General features: G+C 47.5%; 1 protein-coding gene and 1 pseudogene across 2 annotated transcripts in view; one reads left to right on the forward strand and one right to left on the reverse strand.

Moving 5' to 3' along the window:
• Nucleotides 1-12,615: 12,615 nt before the first annotated feature.
• On the reverse strand, nt 12,616-12,715 carry LOC130889567 (U6 spliceosomal RNA; annotated as a pseudogene).
• Nucleotides 12,716-16,038: 3,323 nt separating this feature from the next.
• Tcf7l1 (transcription factor 7 like 1) overlaps nt 16,039-20,005 on the forward strand; it is a 162,349-nt gene continuing 158,382 nt past the window's right edge. For both annotated transcript variants that reach the window (XM_057774444.1, XM_057774453.1), the window contains exons 1-3: nt 16,039-16,501; nt 16,590-16,653; nt 16,878-17,005. In XM_057774444.1, coding sequence (XP_057630427.1) covers nt 16,259-16,501; nt 16,590-16,653; nt 16,878-17,005 — 435 coding nt within the window. In that variant the 5' untranslated portion in view covers nt 16,039-16,258. The remainder of the gene's footprint in view (nt 16,502-16,589; nt 16,654-16,877; nt 17,006-20,005) is intronic.

Raw genomic sequence — 20,005 nt, forward strand, 5'->3', positions numbered from 1 at the left:
CCACACACTCATGTGCACACACCACTCATAACACACACACACACACACCCCTGTGGAGTACAGGTATTAGGAAACAGGTTGTTCGCTATACTTTCATTGTTTCTTTGTGTAGATAAGGTATAGGCAAAACAAATTTACATTTTCATATTTCTATACACTTTGCTTTTTTTTTAAAATACATTTATACTCTGTATAATAATTCTGGCTGTCCCGGAATTCACTGAGATCCACCTGCCTCTGCCTCCTGAGTGCTGGGATTAAAGGCGTGCACCACCACCGCACGGTGTACACATTTTTGTTTTTTACTCAAAGGGCCGTTGTCAGGCACCATGTGTGCCCCTCCTGCAATGACTTCTTGCCACCAGTTATATATAGCACACCAGCTCCTAAGCCACTTTTGGGTGACTTGCCATCTTTTGTTGTCACAAGAAGTGTGGCCTTGAATTGCCTGGATTGTGTGCCATTTGTTAGCTCTGCCAGTGACTCATGGGGACAGATTCCTAGAAACAACATTGCTAAATCAAAGGGTAAAGGCAGGTTCAATTCTGACAGCTATTGCCAATTTCCCTCCAGAGAGATGATGTCATTTTGAACTCCACGAACAATGTGTGTGTGAGAGCCTGCATCCTCACAGCTCCTGGTGTCAACGTTTGGAATTCTGCCAATCTGATAGTAAGACAAAACGCTATCTCTGTGTGATTTTAATTTGTACATCTTCTATTATGTCAAGAGTCAAGCATCTTGGCCATTTATCACCCATTATCTATGTTCAGATCGTCAACTTATACAACATGAAGACCCGGGGCTGGGGAGATGTCTCAGTGGGTGAAAGAGCATGGGGACCTGAGTTTGGATCTCCAAGGGAGGTGACAGGCTGCTCCCTGCAGCTTGCTAATTGGAACTTGCTGCAGTAAACTGCTGCCTTAGAAACTAAGACTGTATGTAACTCAGCGGAACAGCGTTTGCCTATTGCCTAGCATGAGTGAGGTCCTAGGATTGCATACATGTGCAGTGGGGGGGGGGAATGCATGCCTAAGGGGCTGGAGAGATGGTTTTGCAGTTAGAAGCACTTGCTACTCCTGTAGAGGACTGGGTTTGGTTCCCAGCACCCATATGGTGTCTCACCACTTTGAACTCCAGTTCAAAGGGATTCAATACAATACTCCTTTCTGATTTCTGAGAGCCGTGCTTGCGTGTACAGGGTGCACAGACATACACATGATACAGCAAGCAAAATGCACATAAAATAAGAAACCTTTTTTTTAAAAGGAAAGAAACAATTTTAGATTTCAACGTAACTCAGTTGGTAGAGTGCCTAGCAGGCATGAAGCCCTGGGCTCAGTTCCCAACACCTTAAAGATAAATAAACAAACAAAAACAAGCAAGGTGGATGCAGGAGAATCAAAGTCCAATGGCATTCTTCTCTACATATGGAGATCAAGACCAGCCTAGGTTACAACTGGGGTGTGTGTGTGTGTGTGTGTGTGTGTGTGTGTGAGAGAGAGAGAGAGAGAGAGAGAGAGAGAGAGAGAGACATGACATCAAGTGAGTACTCAGAGTAAACTGGACCTGGCAGCCCTCAAGTTCCCTGAGCCCAACAACAGGTCATTAGAAAGTTTAGTAGTGAGCCAGGAATGGTGCTGCACAGATAGAAGGCTCTAGAGTAGAATGCTAGCCTGGGCTACATAACAAACCCTGTCTCAAAAGAAAGGAAACAGCAGTCAAAAAAGGGTGGGGGCTGAGAAGCAACCCCCAGTAAGGAGAGCTGCAGACAGGGCATCTTCATTATTTTTGCTGCATAGGGAAATAAGAAGCGAAAAGTGAAAATATGTACAGAATAGGCAGGCCTCTGTGAGTTCGAGGCTAGCCTGGTCTACAGACGGAGTTCCAGGACAGTCAGGGCTACACAAATATATGTGTGTGTATTTGTGTGTGTGCATGCCTATGTGTGCATGTGTACACACACACACACACACACACACACAGTAATAAAGGCAGCAGCTAACAGCTTAATTAAAGATGTAAAAGGAAGAAGCAAAGGCCAGAGACAGCCTTGGAAAGGAACACCCTGACATCCGCAAGCCTTTTTGGCACACAGCGCGTCGGAGCCAATGTTTTCAGCTCACCAGTCTCAGGCTTTCTCTCCGAACTCTGCTGCCACGTGGAAGTCTTCACAGTCAGTGCAGAAATCAAAGAGCATGACTCATGTTCTAATTTGCCTTCTTCCTCTGTGATAAACACCATAACCAAAAGCAACCTGGAGAGGAAATGGTTTAATTCACTTCCAGTTCATCACGAAGGGAAGTCAGGACAGGAGCTCAAAGCAGGAACCTGGAGACAGGAACAGGAGAGGCTGCAGCAGGGACTCTGCTTACTGCTTGCTCCCCATGGCTTCCTCGTCCACTTTCTCACCCACCTCTATCCAGGACCACCTGTGCAGGGGTGGCACCGTGTGCAGCGGGCTGGGCCCTCCACATCAGTCATCAATCTAGAAAATACCACACAGGCATGCCTAGAACCAATCTGATGACATTTACTCTGTAGAGGCTCCCCTTTCCCAGATGACCCCAGCCCGTGTCAAGTTGACTAGTGTAGAGAGCCGTGTGGAGTCACACCTGATGGCTATGTGTAGAGAGCTGCGTGGAGTCGCACCTGATGGTGCTGGCTCCCACCCTCCGCGATCCCGAAAGCGAGTGCTCTCTGTGGTAATCAACTCCTAATATCAACTAGGCCTGACTTATGCTATTATCACGCAATGATTGTCAGCTGCTTGCATATGTGTGGACCTATGAGCAGTACCCACCTGGCAATCCGGGATTGGTAGCCCATGCCTACTTAAGGGCTGGGAGAGGTTTGCCCTGGGAGAGAGGAAAAGAGAGAGGAGAGAGGGAGAGTGAATGAGTGAGAGAGAGGGAGAGAGAGATAACTGTAAAAAGGTCCTGAATAAAACTGCAGCAGGAAGAGCTCCGGTGTGTCGCGTGTCATCCTTGCGGGACGAGGTAGAGCCGCAACAGACTAACACAGCCTGTTTCCACAAAACCCTATCTGCAGTAGTCACTGAGTGGACCTGGCCTGTGAACTTTAGCTTAGCAGCCTCTGGGATAAATGGACAAGAAGAAATGGGGAAAGAGTGGGTATCTTTGTAGTGACCGTCACTGACTACATGAGTGTATCCTCGCTCCTCCACCCCACAGTGACAGCAAGATGTGGGATTTGGCTTAGCAGGTGTTTGCTGTACATGTGAGAGGACCTGAGTTTGAACCCCCAGAATTCATGTAAAAACTGGACATGCTGTCTCAGTATCTAATCCCCATACTCTTGTAGGGAGACAGAGGTGGGAACAGGAGTCCTCAGAAGCTTTTGGGCCAGCTAGCCTGGTAGAAGAAGAGGAGAAACACCGAGTCCTTGTCCAAATCAAGGTGGGGATAAGGTGGATACCAAGGTTGTTCTCTGACCTCCACACACACACTTGCATTCTCACACATGAGTGCACAGATACACACAAACATCATATACACACATGCACACTGAGTGACTGAATAACCACATAGATGTGTGACTCTGCCAGCTGATGCCAGGCAGCCTCTGTTGTCACCCACTTCAGTGCTGGCATGGTCACCCAGGAAGATTCCCTGTGGCAGGGTTGTGGGCTAGAAATGGTAAAGATAAGCTGATGGCCAATAGGATGGCTCAGGGGGTAGGGACACCTGCTGTCAAGCTTGATGATTCTGTTCGATCCCCAGGACCCACAAGGTGGAAGGAGAGCACCGACTCCAACAAGCTGGCCCCTGACTCCACACACACGCTGTGGTGGTTTGAATGCACTTAGCCCCCATAAGTGCATAGAGGTTTGGCTTTGTTGGAGGAGGCTGGATGACACATGGATTTAATCCAGACCTTGAGGCCGGAGGGCACACCTTCTGTTGGAAATGTGTCAGTGTGGGGGAGGGCTTTGAGGTCTTTTTATCAAGGTTTGCTCAGTGTGACAGTCAGTCAGCTTCCTGTTGTCTGAAGATGTAGGGCACTCGGCTATTTCTGCAGCACTATGTCTGCCTGCATGCTGCATGCTCCCTGCCATGATGGACTGAACCTCTGTGCTGTAAGCCAGCCACCACGATTAAATGTTTCCTTTATAAGAGTTGCTGTGGTCATGGTGTCTCTTCACAGCAGTAGTAAACCCTAAGACACATGCCGTGGCACAGGAGCGGCTACACACCTGCACATGAAACAATAAATAATGGAATCGTTTTCGCCAGGCAGTGGTGGCTCACGCCTTTGATCCCAGCACCAAGGAGGCAGAGGCAGGCAGATCTCTGTGAATTCAAGGTCAGCCTAGTCTACAGAGTGAGTTCTAGGATATCCAGGGCTACACAAAGAAACCCTGTCTTGAAAAAAAAAAAAGTAATAATTTTAAAAGTGAGTTCTTATTCACCAAGACAGGTATAGCTACTGTAACTACTGCCGTTGGCCAAGTTGCCTGCAGCAGAGACTAAAATCCTGAGTGCCCAGTTCAGTACCTAACCAGTCACTTGGGACTAAGAAGATTACTGAGCCCCTGACACCGGAGTAGAAGAAGTAATTCTTCATCTTCACTAGCATTAATCCAATTTTTAAATATAGTCTTGTCAAAAAATAAAAAAAATATAGTCTTGTCTTTTTAGCCTAAGTGTTGGACAGTGCACACGGCCTTCGGAGTGATCTATCAATACACAATACTCCATAGGCTGTCTCTATGAAACCCAACTTATTGCAAGAATGTGACAGTGACCGGATGACAATAGGATCCATTACTCTGCTTTTTTTCTTTTCTTTTTTTTTTTTAATAGGTTTTAATATTTATTTATTATGTATACAATATTCTGTCTGTGTGTATGTCTGCAGGCCAGAAGAGGGCACCAGAACTCATTACAGATGGTTGTGAGCCACCATGTGGTTGCCGGGAATTGAACTCAGGACCTTTGGAAGAGCAAGCAATGCTCTTAACCACTGAGCCATCTCTCCAGCCCCTGCTTTTTTTCTTTCCTCTTTCTTTTTTCTTTTTCTTTTTCTTTTCTTTCTTTTTTTCTTTTTTTCCTGAGTTTGGGTCTCTGTGTAGCTCTGGTGTCCTGGAACTGGCTATATAAACCAGGTTAGTCTTGAACTTACAGAGATCTTCTGAGTGCTGGGATTAAAGGCCTGTGCTACTACACCCTGCTGGAATCCACTATTCTTAATTTATTAAACTTTAAGGTTATATTCTGTTAAACAGGGAGTCCGTGGCCAGCCTGGGTTCTGTGAGCCTGTGCTTCCAGTCGCAGGGGTAAAACACTGTGTAGAGTAGAACGCACTTTGGCAGAGTGAAGGGTGTTGGGAAGGAAAGGAAGATCGGCAAAGGTGCCAAGAAATGCTAAATTAACGCCAGAATGTGGTTGTCCTTTGCATGCTCTAGAAAAACTAATTATTTTTCCCAACCTGCATGTGCATGGGTCCCATTTCAAAATGCTGGAACAATTTTCAAATTCTGATGCGAAGAAAGTGCTGAGGGGCCGTCTGCTCTTTCAAAACTAGACAGTGAAAATAAATCGTGTCGAATTTGCAAAGAACAAGAGCACAAATGAGCTGGAAAGTCAGAAAACCCAGAGCCCACTAAGGAAGGAAAGCTCACTTGTTGAAAGGAAATAGTAAATAAGACGTTTCTTCTCAGCTGAGCAATGGTGGCGCATGCCTTTAATCCCAGTACTCAGGAGACAGAGGCAGGCAGATCTCTGTGAGTTCGAGGCCAGCCTGGTCTACAAGAACTAATTTCCATGGGGGCCGGAGAGATGGCTCAGTGGTTAAGAGCATTGCCTGCTCTTCCAAAGGTCCTGAGTTCAATTCCTGGCAACCACATGGTGGCTCACAACCATCTGTAATGAGGTCTGGTGCCCTCTTCTGGCCTGCAGACATATGCACAGACAGAATATTGTATAAATAATAAATAAATATTAAAAAAAAAAAGAACTAATTTCCAAGTCAGCCAGGACTACAAAGAGAAACCCTGTCTCAAAAAACAAAAAGCAAAATAAAACAAAGGACGTTTTTCTCTCACACTCTTTTTAAATTTTTGTTTTATATTTTGTGTATCGGTGTTTTGCCTCCACATATGCCCAGGCATCACTGGCATCCACAGAGGCCAGGAGAGGGTGCCAGACCCCCTGGGACTGAAGTTTCAGAGGACTGTGAGCTATACCGTATGGGTGTGGGAATCAAACCAGGATCCTCTGGAAGAACAGCCTAACCCCCAAAGCATCTTTCCAGCCCCCACCCCCAGTACCATGAGATGAACTGGTGTTCCCCAATTGGACCAGGCACCCTTTACAGCAGCCTTGTTTGTATAATGAGGACCACATAGCACATTTATAATTGTCTTCTTGTCTTAAAGATGAAGAAACTAATTCCAGATGCTAAGCTGATTTTTTCAGTCATGGGGTAGTTCTGAGAACCAGAGGCAAACTTGAATCCTCATGACTTTCGGCTGACCTTGCACACGACAGGAGAGGTGGCATATTGGTCAACTTGATTTTCAAAATGTAAAGAATACTCAATACTCATTTATTGGGATGATTCGGCACAGCTTTTATAGATGGGAAACCCTTTAACTCACAGAGTAAGCTGTGTGCTCTTGTTCCGATCTTCGCCCAACCATACAATTATTGAATTCGATATTTGGAAAGGGATGAAAGGACATAACTGGAAATGTCCACTGTGACCACGATAGGTATGTAGTGAGTGTCATGAGAAGGGCTCCTACCACATGCTGCACTCCGCCCCGACCTGGCACCACGTTCAGGAAAGAGTGGTGATGGATACCCGGGTTCCGTCAGACTTACCCTCTACATGCGGTTAGGGGCTGGGGACGACCAGTTGCTAAAGTACTTGCCACACAGACACGAAGACCGAAGACATATAAAAGTCAGGCATGCCGGGCGGTGGTAGCGCACGCCTTTAATCCTGGCACTTGGGGCAGAGACAGGAAGATCTCTGTTTGAGGCCAGCCTGGTCTACAGCAGAGCTACACAGATACCTTGTCTCAAAAACCAAAGCAAAATAAACAATCAGAAAGTTAGGCGTGGGTGCTAGAAGGATGGTTGGCTGTTAAGAAAGCTTTTCACTTTTGTAGAGGCCCCAAATTCCATTCCCAGCGCCCATGGCAGGAGACTCACAGATGCCTTTAATTCTAGCTCCAGGGGATCCAGCACTTTCTCTGGCCCCTGAGGGCACCTGCATTTATTGTACATAAACGCACACACACATTTGAAAACGAAAATAACTTTTTAAAAACATGTTTATTATGTATCCGGTATTCTGCCTGCATGTATGCCTATACGCCAGAAGAGGGCAGCATAAATGGTTGTGAGCCACAATGGGGTTGCTGGGACCTGAACTCAAGACCTCTGGAAGAACAGTGCTCTTAACCTCTGAGCCATCTCTCCAGCCTAAATATAACTTTTTTTTTTTAAGTCCAGTCTGTAATTCCAGTCTTGTATGTGTGGGAAAGATAGAGACAGGCAAGTCCCTGAAGCTCACTTGTTGGCCAGCCTAACGGATGGAATTTGGGTTATAGTACATGTGAAGAGGTCAGAGGAAAACGTTTTCCCCTTCCGCTGTGGGACCTGGAAACTGAAGTCTTCAGGCTTGCACAGCAAGGGTTTTAAATGTCTGGGCCATCAGATGTCTCCTACCTTGTGCTACTTTTAGTTTACTGTTATTTTGTTACATTCTTCATTAAATTAAAAAGCCAGCCACGGTGGCAGGAGAATTACTGTTAGTTCAAGGCCAGCCTCAAACAAAATAAAATAGAGCAATAGCAACAAAATAACAATAAAAACTCTCAAATTTAAAGATGATGGCAGAACCTTGGGGGGGTTCTACACACATACACACACAACTTCAGTCATCTATAAACTCCTTGTGTGTATAATATATAAATTTATACACACAAATACATGCACATTCATGCAGGTTATATATAAGTATACATATTCACATGTACCCATACATACATATCCATCTCTATGCAAAATTTTGGGATTATGCATAAACTCACACACATATATACAGGGACATATTTCTGAATTTCTTCTTTGGTTAAAAAGTACAAATTCGGGGGCTGGAGAGATGGCTCAGCAGTTAAGAGCACTGGCTGCTCTTCCAGAGGTCCTGAGTTCAATTCCCAGCAACCACATGGTGACTCACAACCATCTGTAATGAGATCTGACTCCCTCTTCTGGTGTGCGGGCATACATGCAGGCAGAATGTTGTATGCATAATAAATAAATAAATCTTTAAAAAAAAAAGTACCAATTCAGAACAAGGATACTGCATTGACTCACTGAGCGTTGCTGGCATGATGTCATCTAAGGCTTTTCACATACTGGGCCATCCCTTTACCACTGAGCTACATCCCTGGGTCCCCAGTTTTTCATTATCCTTTTCAGGGGGGCTCACCTCAAACTCACGGCAACTCCCTTGTCCCAGTCTTTAAAATGGTAAATTACAGATGGGAGCCCAGTTCCCTTTGCATCCGCGATTACCACTTTACTTGTGATTTTCTTGTAAAAATATATCGATCAACTTCATCCATTCATGCGTTCGTTTATCTATTTATTTAGGTTTCTCAAGACAGGGTTTCTCTGTGTAACAGCTCTGGCTATCTTGGAACTTGTTTTGCAGACCAGGCTGGCTTCAAACTCACAGAGATCTGCCTGCCTCTGCCACCTAGGGTGCTGGGATTAAAGGCCAGCGCCACCAGGCTAGGCTGCCTATTTGTTTTCTAATAGAAATAGAAAGGGATTAAATCCAGGATGGGAGGAGAGGTGGGGAGGAGCCGGAAGGAGAAGAGGGAAGGGAAACCATAATCTGGTATATTACTTGAGAAAAAAAAAATCTATTTTCATTATAAGGAACAGAGTAAAAAAAATATTAAAAATGAGCGATTGGGGCTGCTGGGATCTATAATGCAGAACATTTATCTTCTAGATGTTGGCCTGGGCCTCTGGGGAGACTCGGGACTGGGAGGAGGGTTGATAGACTTCAAAAAGAGAAGAACCAGGGGAAACAGGACAGGGGTAAGTTGTTGGACAGATGATGGGGCTGGCAAGTTAGGGTTCGTTCCAGGCCAGAGGGACTTCAGTGAATTCACACTATCTCGAGAAATTCATTTGACTTGAATTACTTCAGGAACGGCCAGGGGAGGAAATACAAGCAGGAGACTGATCGAAAGTCCGTTGCTGCTTCCCATCGCTAAGAAGCCGTGATACTTGGGTTCTATACACACTGAAAAGTACAAGCCAGACAGGGCTTAGCTCAAACCTCATCTTTTTCCCAAGCGGTTATTACTGGAGCTGCTGGGGTCAGACAAAACCAGTTGTTAGGGGCGTGGCCTGGACCCTAGGAGCCTTAACATACTAACCCACACCTGTCCTCCGGAGACAAGCGTGAAAAGCAAATAAGTAAGATGTATCCAATGTGGTCACGTTGGGAAGAGGAACAGTGAGGTCAAGTGATCCCTCCAGTCCAACTTTGGGGTCCTGAATTGAAGCTTGGGTGTAAAGAGAAGCGAGAGGTCTTCATAAGTAAGCAGTCGGGTGCGGGTGTGGTCCTGCCCCTCCCTGCCTCAGCTCCAGTCTCCCCCGCAAGGTGGTCTGCCTAGGAGTCCGAACCCTGTGAAATCTCCCGGGGAGCTCCTCCGCTGGCCGCCCCAGGCCTATTCCTTCTCCCAGCGTGAGATTCCTGGGGAAATCCCCATATTAGTTCTTAAATGCAGTTTTATTATCAATCAGGTACATGAAGGCAGCTGATCAGGGCGCAAATGCCACGGGAAAGATAGTTTGTAATTCGCTGTATCTAAAAGCAGGGACAGGCAATCCAACCCAGAGGCCCACGGGAAAGTACCGAGTCAGCCTGGAGGAAGGAGGGTTGAAGAGAAAGCCGAGCAAAACTTTGACTAAGATTTTCAGGGCAGGAATGGGAGAAGCAAGGTGAACTGGTCAAGCAGGTTGAGCTGCTAGTCTGAGTAGCTGCAACACGCTCCAGTTTAAGTCAGGAGTGTGGTACCTGGCTCTGCGGAGATAGGGGAGGAAGAGCCCAATAAATGGGGTACCTGAAAGGGGTTGGGTCGCTTGTTTTGCGCATGGAAGACCCCATGGAATGAAGTCATTTGCAATCTCTCGGACACTTACAGCATTCTGGTTATCTCTCCCAAGTCATCAAAGGTCCACAAAGTTAAAAAAAAAAAGTTTACAATACACATAGTTAAAAATAAATATTTAAAAGACCTGCTTTTGGAATCAGCTTGTGAATATATGCACACACACACAATAAACCCAAAACAACAACAACAAAAGAACTGTAAAGCTTTGAAAGGACTGAGATTTTTTTTATTAATATTGTATTGTATGTATGTATCAATTTGGGGAGAATGAGCATTGAACATTTTGATAATATTATGTGTAATTATCTGTCCTGTCCATGACATTACGTCTTCCAGTTGGTAAAAATAAAGTGGATTAGAGGTGTGTGCCACCACCACCTGCCCATTAAAATCTTTTCTAAAAAAATCTTTTTAAGACAAATTTTGAAATGTGTGTTTTGCCTGAATGTATGTATGTGCTATATGTGAGGGCCTGCTTCTCACAGAGGACAGAAGCCTGCAGATTCCTTGGGACTGGAGTTACAGGGGTTTAGGAACCACCGCGTGGGTGTTGGGACCCAAACCTGCGTCCTCAGGGAGGGTAGTCAATGCTCTTGTTTGCTGAGCCATCTCTCCAGCTCCAGATTTACATATCATTTGTTGAACTTATTTCTAAGAATTCAGTAAATATTTTTAATGATTAAAAAAATTTGGGTGGGGGGCGGGCTGGAGAGATGGCTCAGCAGTTAGGAGCATTGCCTGCGCTTCCAAAGGTCCTGAGTTCAATTCCCAGCAACCACATGGTGGCTCACAACTATCTATAATGAAGCCTGGTGCCCTCTTCTGACTGCAGGCATACACACAGACGAAATATTGTATACATAATAAATAAATAAATAAATAAATAAATAAATAAATAAATATTAATTTTGTTTTGTTTTGTTTCCAGACAGGGTTTCTTTATGTAGCAAACTGTTCTGGCTATCCTGGAACTCAGAGATCCTCCTGCCTCTGCCTCCTGAGTGCTGGGATTAAAGGTGTGTGCCATTACCACCCAGCAACAATTTAAAATCTTACTACATTTCTATCTATCTGTCTGTCTTGTCTGTCATCTATCCATCCATCCATTCTTTAATCCTGGTCTCTGACCTCCATTTTTGGAGACTCCACCCCTGTGCCCCTTTAACCTTGAATCCTCTCCCAGGAGGGTCAGGGTATCCCACCAAACCTTGACCCCTCGCCAGAAAAGGTCAGGATCATTCCCCCAGGCTATTTAAACTGCAGGCGCGCTCTCTCTGCTCTCTCTCTCTCTCTCTCTCTCTCTCTCTCTCTCTCTCTCTCTCTCCCACCCCCCAATAAACAAGTGTCATGCCCCCCCCCCATGGTCGCATTGGCAGCCTTCTGGTTTCCCTAGGGGCCACCCGAGAGTACAGGAGTCCAGTTAAACCTGAGTATCTTTTAATTTGGTCTCATTAGATTTGATTGGGATCATTTTGCATCAGCAGAGAGCTCGTGTTAGAAAATATTCCTAACACATCCATCCATCTGTGTGTGTGCATGTGGAGGTTAGAGGGTAACTCGAGGTCCTGGGCATTGAATTTAGGTCTCCAGACTTGCCTTTAATTGTTGAGCCATCTCATCGGCCCTGGTTGAATTTCTGAATGATAAGTAAATTCTTATTCCTGGAATAGATGCAATTTATCATAATTTATTATTCTTTCCATAAAGAACTGAATTAAGAATATTTTAGATAGTTGCATTTATGGTAATGAGAAACACTGGTCTTTTTAAAATTTCTTTTCTTTTCTTTCTTTCTTTCTTTCTTTCTTTCTTTCTTTCTTTCTTTCTTTCTTTCTTTCTTTGCTTTTTGTTTTTTGGTTTTCTGGAGACAGGGTTTCACTTTAGCTATTGAGCCTGTCCTGGAACTAGCTCTTGTAGACCAGGCTGGCCTCGAACTCACAGAGATCTGCCTGCCTCTGCCTCCTGAGTGCTGGGATTAAAGGCGTGTGCCACCACCACCTGGCTCTTTTTGGTTTTTAAAGACAGAGTTTCTCTGTGTAGCCCTGGCTGTCCTGGGACTAGATCTGTAGACCAGGCAGGCCTCCAACTCAGAGATCCATCTGCCTCTGTCTCCTGAGTGCTGGGATTTAAAGTGTGAGACACCCAGCTTTTCTTTCTTCCTTTTTTTTTTTAAATTTATTCTTCTCTCATATATTACATCCTGACCACAGTTTCCCCTTCTTTCTCTCCTCCCTATCCTTCCCTACCACATCCAGTCTCCCTCAGATCTACTCCTTTCTCTTCAGAAAAGGGCAAGTCTTTCATGTTTATCAACCAAACATGGCCTGCCAAGGTATAATAAAACCAGGCACATGCCCCCATATTAAGACTGGATCAGGTAACTCAGTAGAAAGGAAACAGGTCCCAAGTGCAAGCAAAAGCCCGAGATGCCCCCACTCCCACTGAAAACTATGGACCGCTTCACGAATCTGCGTGTCATCCTTGTACAAGGGCCGTGCCGATCTCCTCGGTACCGCTCCAGTTTTACTGTGTATGTGCTGCCATGGGGAGCAGGCATCTTTGTTTCTTATGGTGTTCTGTGCTGGCTAGTTTTATGTCAGTTTGAAAGCAAAAAAAATCATCTGTGAGATGGGAGCCTCAACTGAAAGAATTCCTTCACAAGATGAGGCAGCAGGCAAGCCTCTAGGGTGTTTTCTTAGTCAGTGATTGATGTGGGAGGGCCCAGTTCATTGTGAATGGGGCCACCCCTGAGCAGGTGGTCCTGGGTTCTATAAGAAAGTAGTAGGTGATGGTGCACACCTTTAATTCCAGCACTCAGGAAGCAGAGGCAGGCGATCTGTGAGTTTGAGACCAGTTTGGTCTACAAGTGAATTCCAGGACAGCCAGGGCTGCACAGAGAAACCCTGTCAAAACAAAACAAAACAAAAAACCAGAAAGAGAGAGGGATAGAGAGAAAGGCTGAACAAGCTAGTAACACACACACACACCCCATGGCCTCCATATTAGCTCCTGTCTCCAGGATCCTGCCCTGCTTGAGCTCCTCCCCACACTGCTTTGGTGATGAACTATCTATCATACAGGACTGTGAATGAAATAAGCCCTTTCCTCCCCAAGTTGATAGAGGCTTGGCCAATATTCACAGACTGTGCCCTCCGTCCCCCAGCACTGCCTAAAACTAGGCAGGGTAGCCGGTGGGAGGTAGAGACAAAAGTATATTATACGAACACAGGTATACAGGTGCCACAGAGACCGGAAGATGGTATGAACCCCTTGGTTCATGGTTCCCGGAGGTTATGCTGCCTCTTATGGGTGCCAGGAACTAAACTTGGGTCCTCTGTAAGACTCTTCAATGTTGAGACATCTCTTAAGTCCCTACTGATGTTTTCACATGACATAGCCCAGGCTGGCCTTCAACTTACTATGTAACCCAGGCTCACCTCTGGCTTTGAACTTATGACCCTCCTGTTGCTTTCCCTATGTTATAAGTCTCTTTGAACAGTGACAAGCACAGTTCCACAAGGTCCGAGTGTCTGGCTGAACAAATGCACGCTGATTTAACACAGCAGTTTCCTGCGAGAGACCATTGCGACTGTTTCTTTTTTTTAGTTTTTCTTTCTTTTTTTTTTTTTTTGATTTTTCGAGACAGGGTTTCTCTGTGGTTTTGGTGCCTGTCCTGGAACTAGCTCTTGTAGACCAGGATGGTCTCGAACTCACAGATATCCGCCTGCCTCTGCCTCCCGAGTGCTGGGAATAAAGGCGTGCGCCACCACTGCCCGGCCATTGCGACTGTTTCTAGCTTTCCACTGTGGTGCACACACGCTCCCAGGTTCTTTCTTTAGTATAGAATCCTAGAAGTACAAGGATGAGTCAAAGCATTTGCACGCCTAAAGATTTTCCGAGGCATTGCCAAACTTCCTCTCAGACATCTTCCACAATGGCACGCCTAGAGCCCTGTGTGCTCTGTGCAGGGGCCAATGCCGGGTGTTACCCTTCCTTTCTACTCGTGCCAATCTGATAGGTGAGAAAATGCTATTCTGCATTGCTTCAGTTCACATTTCTCTCAAGTTGACAGGTGTGGTTGGCTGACAACAGCTCACTCCCAAGATGACAGGTCCATGGCCTAAATCTGGAGCCTATGAATGAGGTCAAGGGGTCTTTCAGGATTTGATTCAGCTATGAGTCTTATAGCCTGGCAGATAGATGATCCTGGGTTAGTGGAGTGGTCCCTAAAAGCTATTATATGACCCCAGATAACAGAAATTAGCAATGTGTGGTCCAAAGTTAGGTTAGAGTGCCAACGGCCCTAGAAGCTAGCAAGAGGCAAAGGACAGACTCAGAACCCTCAGAGGGAATATAATTCGATCACTCTGTTCTTTTCTTTCTTCCCCTTCCTCTTCCCACCCCTTCCCTGGGGGTTGAACTCAGAACCTCACATGCCAAGCAAGCTCTCTACCATTAAGGTTGAGACTGGGTTTCTCTGTGTAGCCCTGGCTGTCCTGGACCTCACCATGTAGACCATGCTGCCCTCAAACTCACAGAGATCCACCCACCTCCACCTCCTCTCCCAGGTTTGGGGATTAAAGCAGCAGTCCACTATACCTAGTTTTGTTATATTTAAAACATTTTAAAATATTCTCATACTGACTTCTAGACTGAGTCTAAAACGTACATTGTCACCAATAGTTTCCTACTGTAGACAACACCAAGCGTCATGACTCCCCTTTCCCTAGCTGCCTGAAGGAAGGTGTATGAGTCTAAGTAGTCTGTGGGGATTGAACAAAGGACCTCATGAACGATAAACGCATGCTCTACCACCGAACGACACCTCCATGTTTCATACTTGCTTGTAAGTAAATGAATACAGGAGGCATGGTCCACCTGTAGAAACCGACAGCTGAAAGGGTGTCTGCTCTCCACTTCCGCCGTTTCCGGGATGGACATGGAACTTAGGTCATGGGGCTTGAAGGCAAACGCCTTTACCTGCTGAGCCACCTTGTCAGCTCAGAAATGCTCTCTCAAGGTTTCTCTACCTAGGAAGCTGGTGGGGTAATTGGTTTATTATGCTTGTTGGCTATCAAGGCAGCTTCATGCTCAGCTTTTGGAAGTTCTGGCTGATAATTTCTTCTTGAAATGAATACAATCAAAATCCCTTCTGAAACCAAGACAGCGAGTATTGGATTTCACATTTCTTCTCCAGCTCTAGAGAAAGAGTGGTCTTCAGGACATGATCAAAAACAATAATGAGCTGGGACGCTACAGAAAAGAGCACGGAAGGCCGCTCAGCTTGCTTCGAAGTGTTAGAAATTTCCCCAGGCTTTTGCTTTATGCAAAAAGGGTAGAGGGGCTGATGGAATCGCAGAGTGTTAGTGCGCGGCGGATCTGCGAGTCCCATGGTTTCCCGCAGGGGGCAGTGCGGTCTGCCAGTGAGGTGGGAGCGGAGTGGGAACCCGCGCGGAGTTCTGGGGGTTGTTTGCAAAGAAAGTTAGGAGATGCGTTGGAGTGCGAGGCAGACTCTCGGGCTTTGCGGGAGGGTGAGAGAAGGACCTCCCAGGGTACCCATGGGGTTCAGTGGAGGGGATCTGGATAAGTTTGAGGAGTAGGGCAGTTGCACGAGGAGGGGAGGTGCAGTCCCCCGGAAGGTGCAAGCGGGCAGGACGCGAGTGTGAATGCGAGTGTGCGTGCGCGCGCTGCAGTTCTCCCGGTTCCGCGAGGCGCGGGTGTCAGCTTGCAGCCGGGGCTCCTCCCTCCGGCCCCCCTGCCCCGCCGGGCGGTCCCTCCCTCCTTCCCCATCGCCCCTCCCCGGCGGGCCAGGCGCTGGGACGCCCCGGCCGAGCAGCGACTGTGGTGGCGGCGGCTAGTTGGGGGAACCCTAGGCTCTGTGCTGCGGGACGATCGGGAGCCGAGAGTCTCTTGTCCCGGCTGGGCGGTATTGGGCCTGCTTCCCACCGAACCACGCCCTGTCAAAACTTTGTCGCTGCAGCGGCCAAACGATCGGAGCCGGGCCAGCAAGCGGGAGGGAGGGGCGCCGGGCCGGGCCAGGCAGGGCGCGGGGCTCCGAGAGCAGCGGCCCCGGCCCGTGGCCCCACCATGCCCCAGCTCGGTGGTGGCCGCGGTGGCGGCGCCGGCGGGGGAGGCGGTGGCTCCGGAGCCGGGGCAACCAGCGGAGGGGACGATCTCGGAGCGAACGACGAGCTGATCCCCTTCCAGGACGAGGGGGGCGAAGAGCAAGAGCCGAGCAGCGACAGCGCTTCGGCGCAACGGGACCTGGATGAGGTCAAGTCGTCCCTGGTCAACGAGTCGGAGAATCAGAGCAGCAGCTCGGACTCGGAGGTAAAGGGATTCCTAGGGTCAGCCCCTCGGGGGACCCGGGTCCCGCTCCCGCTCACCCGAGGCCCTCGCCTTTGTGTCTCCTCCACAGGCGGAGAGGCGCCCGCAGCCTGCCCGGGACGCTTTCCAGAAGCCGCGCGACTATTTTGCCGAAGGTACGTGCCTTCTCCTGCAGTCTCCACTTTCTGGCCGGCAGCGATCGGCTCTACGGGTCCCCATGACTCGGGTGGCAGAGCCCCTGTTCTCCTCCCATCTCTTCAGCAGCCACTCTGGGGCTCACTCGAGGGGAGCTCGGGTTCCAGATTCCCGCCTGGAGTTCCAGATCCCTGTGCTGTCTGGGGGACCCCTGACCTCACTCCAATTTGGTTTTTGTCCGCAGTGAGAAGGCCCCAGGACGGCGCTTTCTTTAAGGGACCTGCGTACCCTGGGTACCCCTTCCTGATGATTCCTGACCTGAGCAGCCCATACCTCTCTAATGGACCCCTGTCTCCTGGTGGAGCGCGCACGGTAAGTGTCAGACCAGCTGTGTTCGGACCAGTGGGCGCCGGGCTCGGCGGGATGCGCCCGCAGGCTCGGCCGTGGTGTGGGGGATGGGGCCTCCTGCGCCGATCCTGGGCAGAACTTGTTTGCGGAGTTAAACTCCCCTGTGGCGGCCTAGTATGAGACTGCATTGGCCAATGCCGGGATGAAAGAAAAGATCTTTTAACTTTTCGCCTTTGGGAGATCCTTCTTGCCTTTGGGAGAGCGCGGCCTGGTGGGTTCTGCTCCCAACCTCCCAAATTCTTGTTTCTTCCAAAGGAAAACTTGGATTTGTGCCTACTTTTGCGGGTGGGGGTGGTGGTCTCGTTTTCCTTCCTGGAGACCAGTCAACTTTCCCCTTGGCAAGGAGGAGAGTTGGGAAAGAGCCTGGAGGAGCCTAGCTTGAGATGTCCACTGACCTCCGGGCTCTCAGGGCTGCTGTGAGCTGTACAAACTTATTATTTTGTGTGGATTATTCACGACTCCTGTCCCCACCCCCAATCCTCACATCAGGGTCTCAATTTTTCTGCAGAACTCTGGGTTTTAAACTCCTCTGAGATGGTTTGGAGGGCGACCCAAGGCATTCTTACTTGGCTTTTTCCCCCTTTTGTTGCCGGCTTTTCTCATTTAAAGCGAGCGCTGCGCCACTTTAAACCTGTTAATGGGAGCGCATTGTGTGCTGTGTGCCTGGCATTTAGAACAGTGATTAAGCAAATTGACCCGGCCCCAGACAATGTGCAAATGAGGGCGGATTCCTTCACCCCTCTCTAACTCTGAACTCCCTCCCCTCTCCCCCGCAGTACGAGGGGTGCAGTTCGGGGTTGGCACAGGTTTCCTGTGCCGATGGTGGGTCGGATGGTAGATCTCGGGTGCCCACCTTCCTCCTCATCATTTCTGCCTCCTACATAGCTTCCCAGAGTCGATTAGTTCGTTCTCTGTGCTAAGCTCTTGTAAAAGTTTATCTTAAGTATGATTATAATCATGGGTGCTGAATGGGTCTTTTCTGCTGTCATTTCGAGGTCCTTCCTTGGTAGAGCCGACGGCCTCCATAGTTGGTGCAGTGTATGTGTGTGTGTGTTCTCACTGGTTGGGGTTGGAGGAAGTTCTTTTGATGGATGAAGAAGGACATGGAACCACACACACACACCTCTTGCCCTTGCTCTGGGATGGAGACCCCATAGCTTTGGGCCTGCTGCACTTCAAGGCAACCCAAGAAGTCCTTTTGAAAAGTGGATATTGACCTAGACTTTTGCTTTTGCTCTTTCAAGGTGAAGGTGCATGCAGATGTTGGGGACTCCCCCATCAACTTTTCCGCCTGCGCCTTCATGCGCAGGAGGTTCTCATAACTCTCTGTTTGCGAGTTAGGCCACTTTAGTTACATTTTTTTGTTTTCTCATCAGGAGCCACTAATGCCCACGTGTCAGCTCTGACCTAGACCTTAGGAAGTTAAAAGTCACTAGAAACATCCCAGATAGGACTAATTCTCCCTCCTTCGGTTAGGTAGTTCCTCTGCACACCCATTTCTTTTACTTTTTTTAACGTTTATTTATTTTCTGTGTTTGTGTGTGCCTGTGCATTGGTATTTTTGAAGCTTATGCCAGGGTACCTGTGTGGAGGTAAGACTACCTTTGGATTCTACAGTTGGATTCTCTCCTTCTGCTATATGAGTTCCCATGGCCAACTCAGATGGTCAGACTTGGCCAGTGTGCCTTTACCCACAGAGCCATCTCTTAGCCCACTGGCAGGGTCCCATCTCACCCCCATGCTTGTGTCTTATCTCCCTGACGAGCTGGCCTAGCAGCAGAAGGTCAGCCCCCTCAGTGTTTCTATCATGAGCCACCCTGCTCAATTGAGAAGTTCATTGATGGACTAGAAAAGTTCTTTTCTAATTTTGCTCAATTCTTGAGCATCTTGGCCAGTGAATGAAGCAAGTTAGAACACATATAAACACTTGTTTGAACTCTATGGTTGAAATTATTATCTTCTTGATAATCATACCAATATAATTAATATGATTTCCAAGGGAGGCAAGTGGTTACTCAGACAAAACTGGACCTCTGCTGTTTTCCAGTGAAAGTAGATAGATGAGGGTTAATGCAGGAGCTGGTAGATTGGAAGAAGATTCTTGGAATATATGATTCAGTCTTTGCTTTCTAGGTTTTGTTTCACCTCAAAATTATGCAACTGTTTTAAGGCCTTTGTTATTAAAGTGGGGGGATCCCATTTCCCTGCTGTTCTGATTTTATGGAAATAACCAAACCCAAAGTCAAAGTGGAGACTGGCTGTGGTGTTTTCCAGTTTGTGGCTCTTAGGTGTTGCAGACAGGAGCCTAAGCACCCTGACCTACTGGCATCTCTGTTGCCTGGAGCTAGCCAGTCTTGTTGTCAGGCTGTCTTTCTCCATGGGTCATCTCCTCGGCTCTCCACTCTGACTTGGTTGGGATGCTGGGAAGCAGTCTCTTCCTGAGACTCTTAGGGGAGAGGTCACCTTAACCTGGGTTTTGAGAGAGTCTCATTATATAGTGCAGGCTGGCCTTGAACTTGGATCCTCCTGTGCTTGAGTGTAGAAGTTTACAGATGTGTCACCATAAATGTCCTCTTTCTGGGATACCTGAGATTTGTGGAGAAGGGAATAACTGCCACATTTTGTTCTAATCCTAATACTTGAAAACATGGTGAGACAAGGTCTGGAATTATATTATATTATGAGATAACTGTCTAGTCTTGGCTGACCTAGAACTGCTATAGAACTGTTACAGACTAGGCTGGTCCTGAAGGTGCAGTGGTCCTCTTGCTGACGTCACAGGCAGGCATATGCCTCCATACCTGACTATACCTCCATTCTAGAGGAGAATTTGTGCAGGTTTACAATTTTGTGCTGACTACAATTTTGCTAAGAAGATGTAAATTAAGTCAAGCATAATGGCACATGCCATTAATCCTGGACATCTTGGAAAGGGACATCTTGGCTAGGGGAGGCATTGAGCAC

This window comes from Chionomys nivalis, chromosome 1 (assembly GCF_950005125.1).
Source record: "Chionomys nivalis chromosome 1, mChiNiv1.1, whole genome shotgun sequence".
Lineage (NCBI taxonomy): Eukaryota > Metazoa > Chordata > Mammalia > Rodentia > Cricetidae > Chionomys > Chionomys nivalis.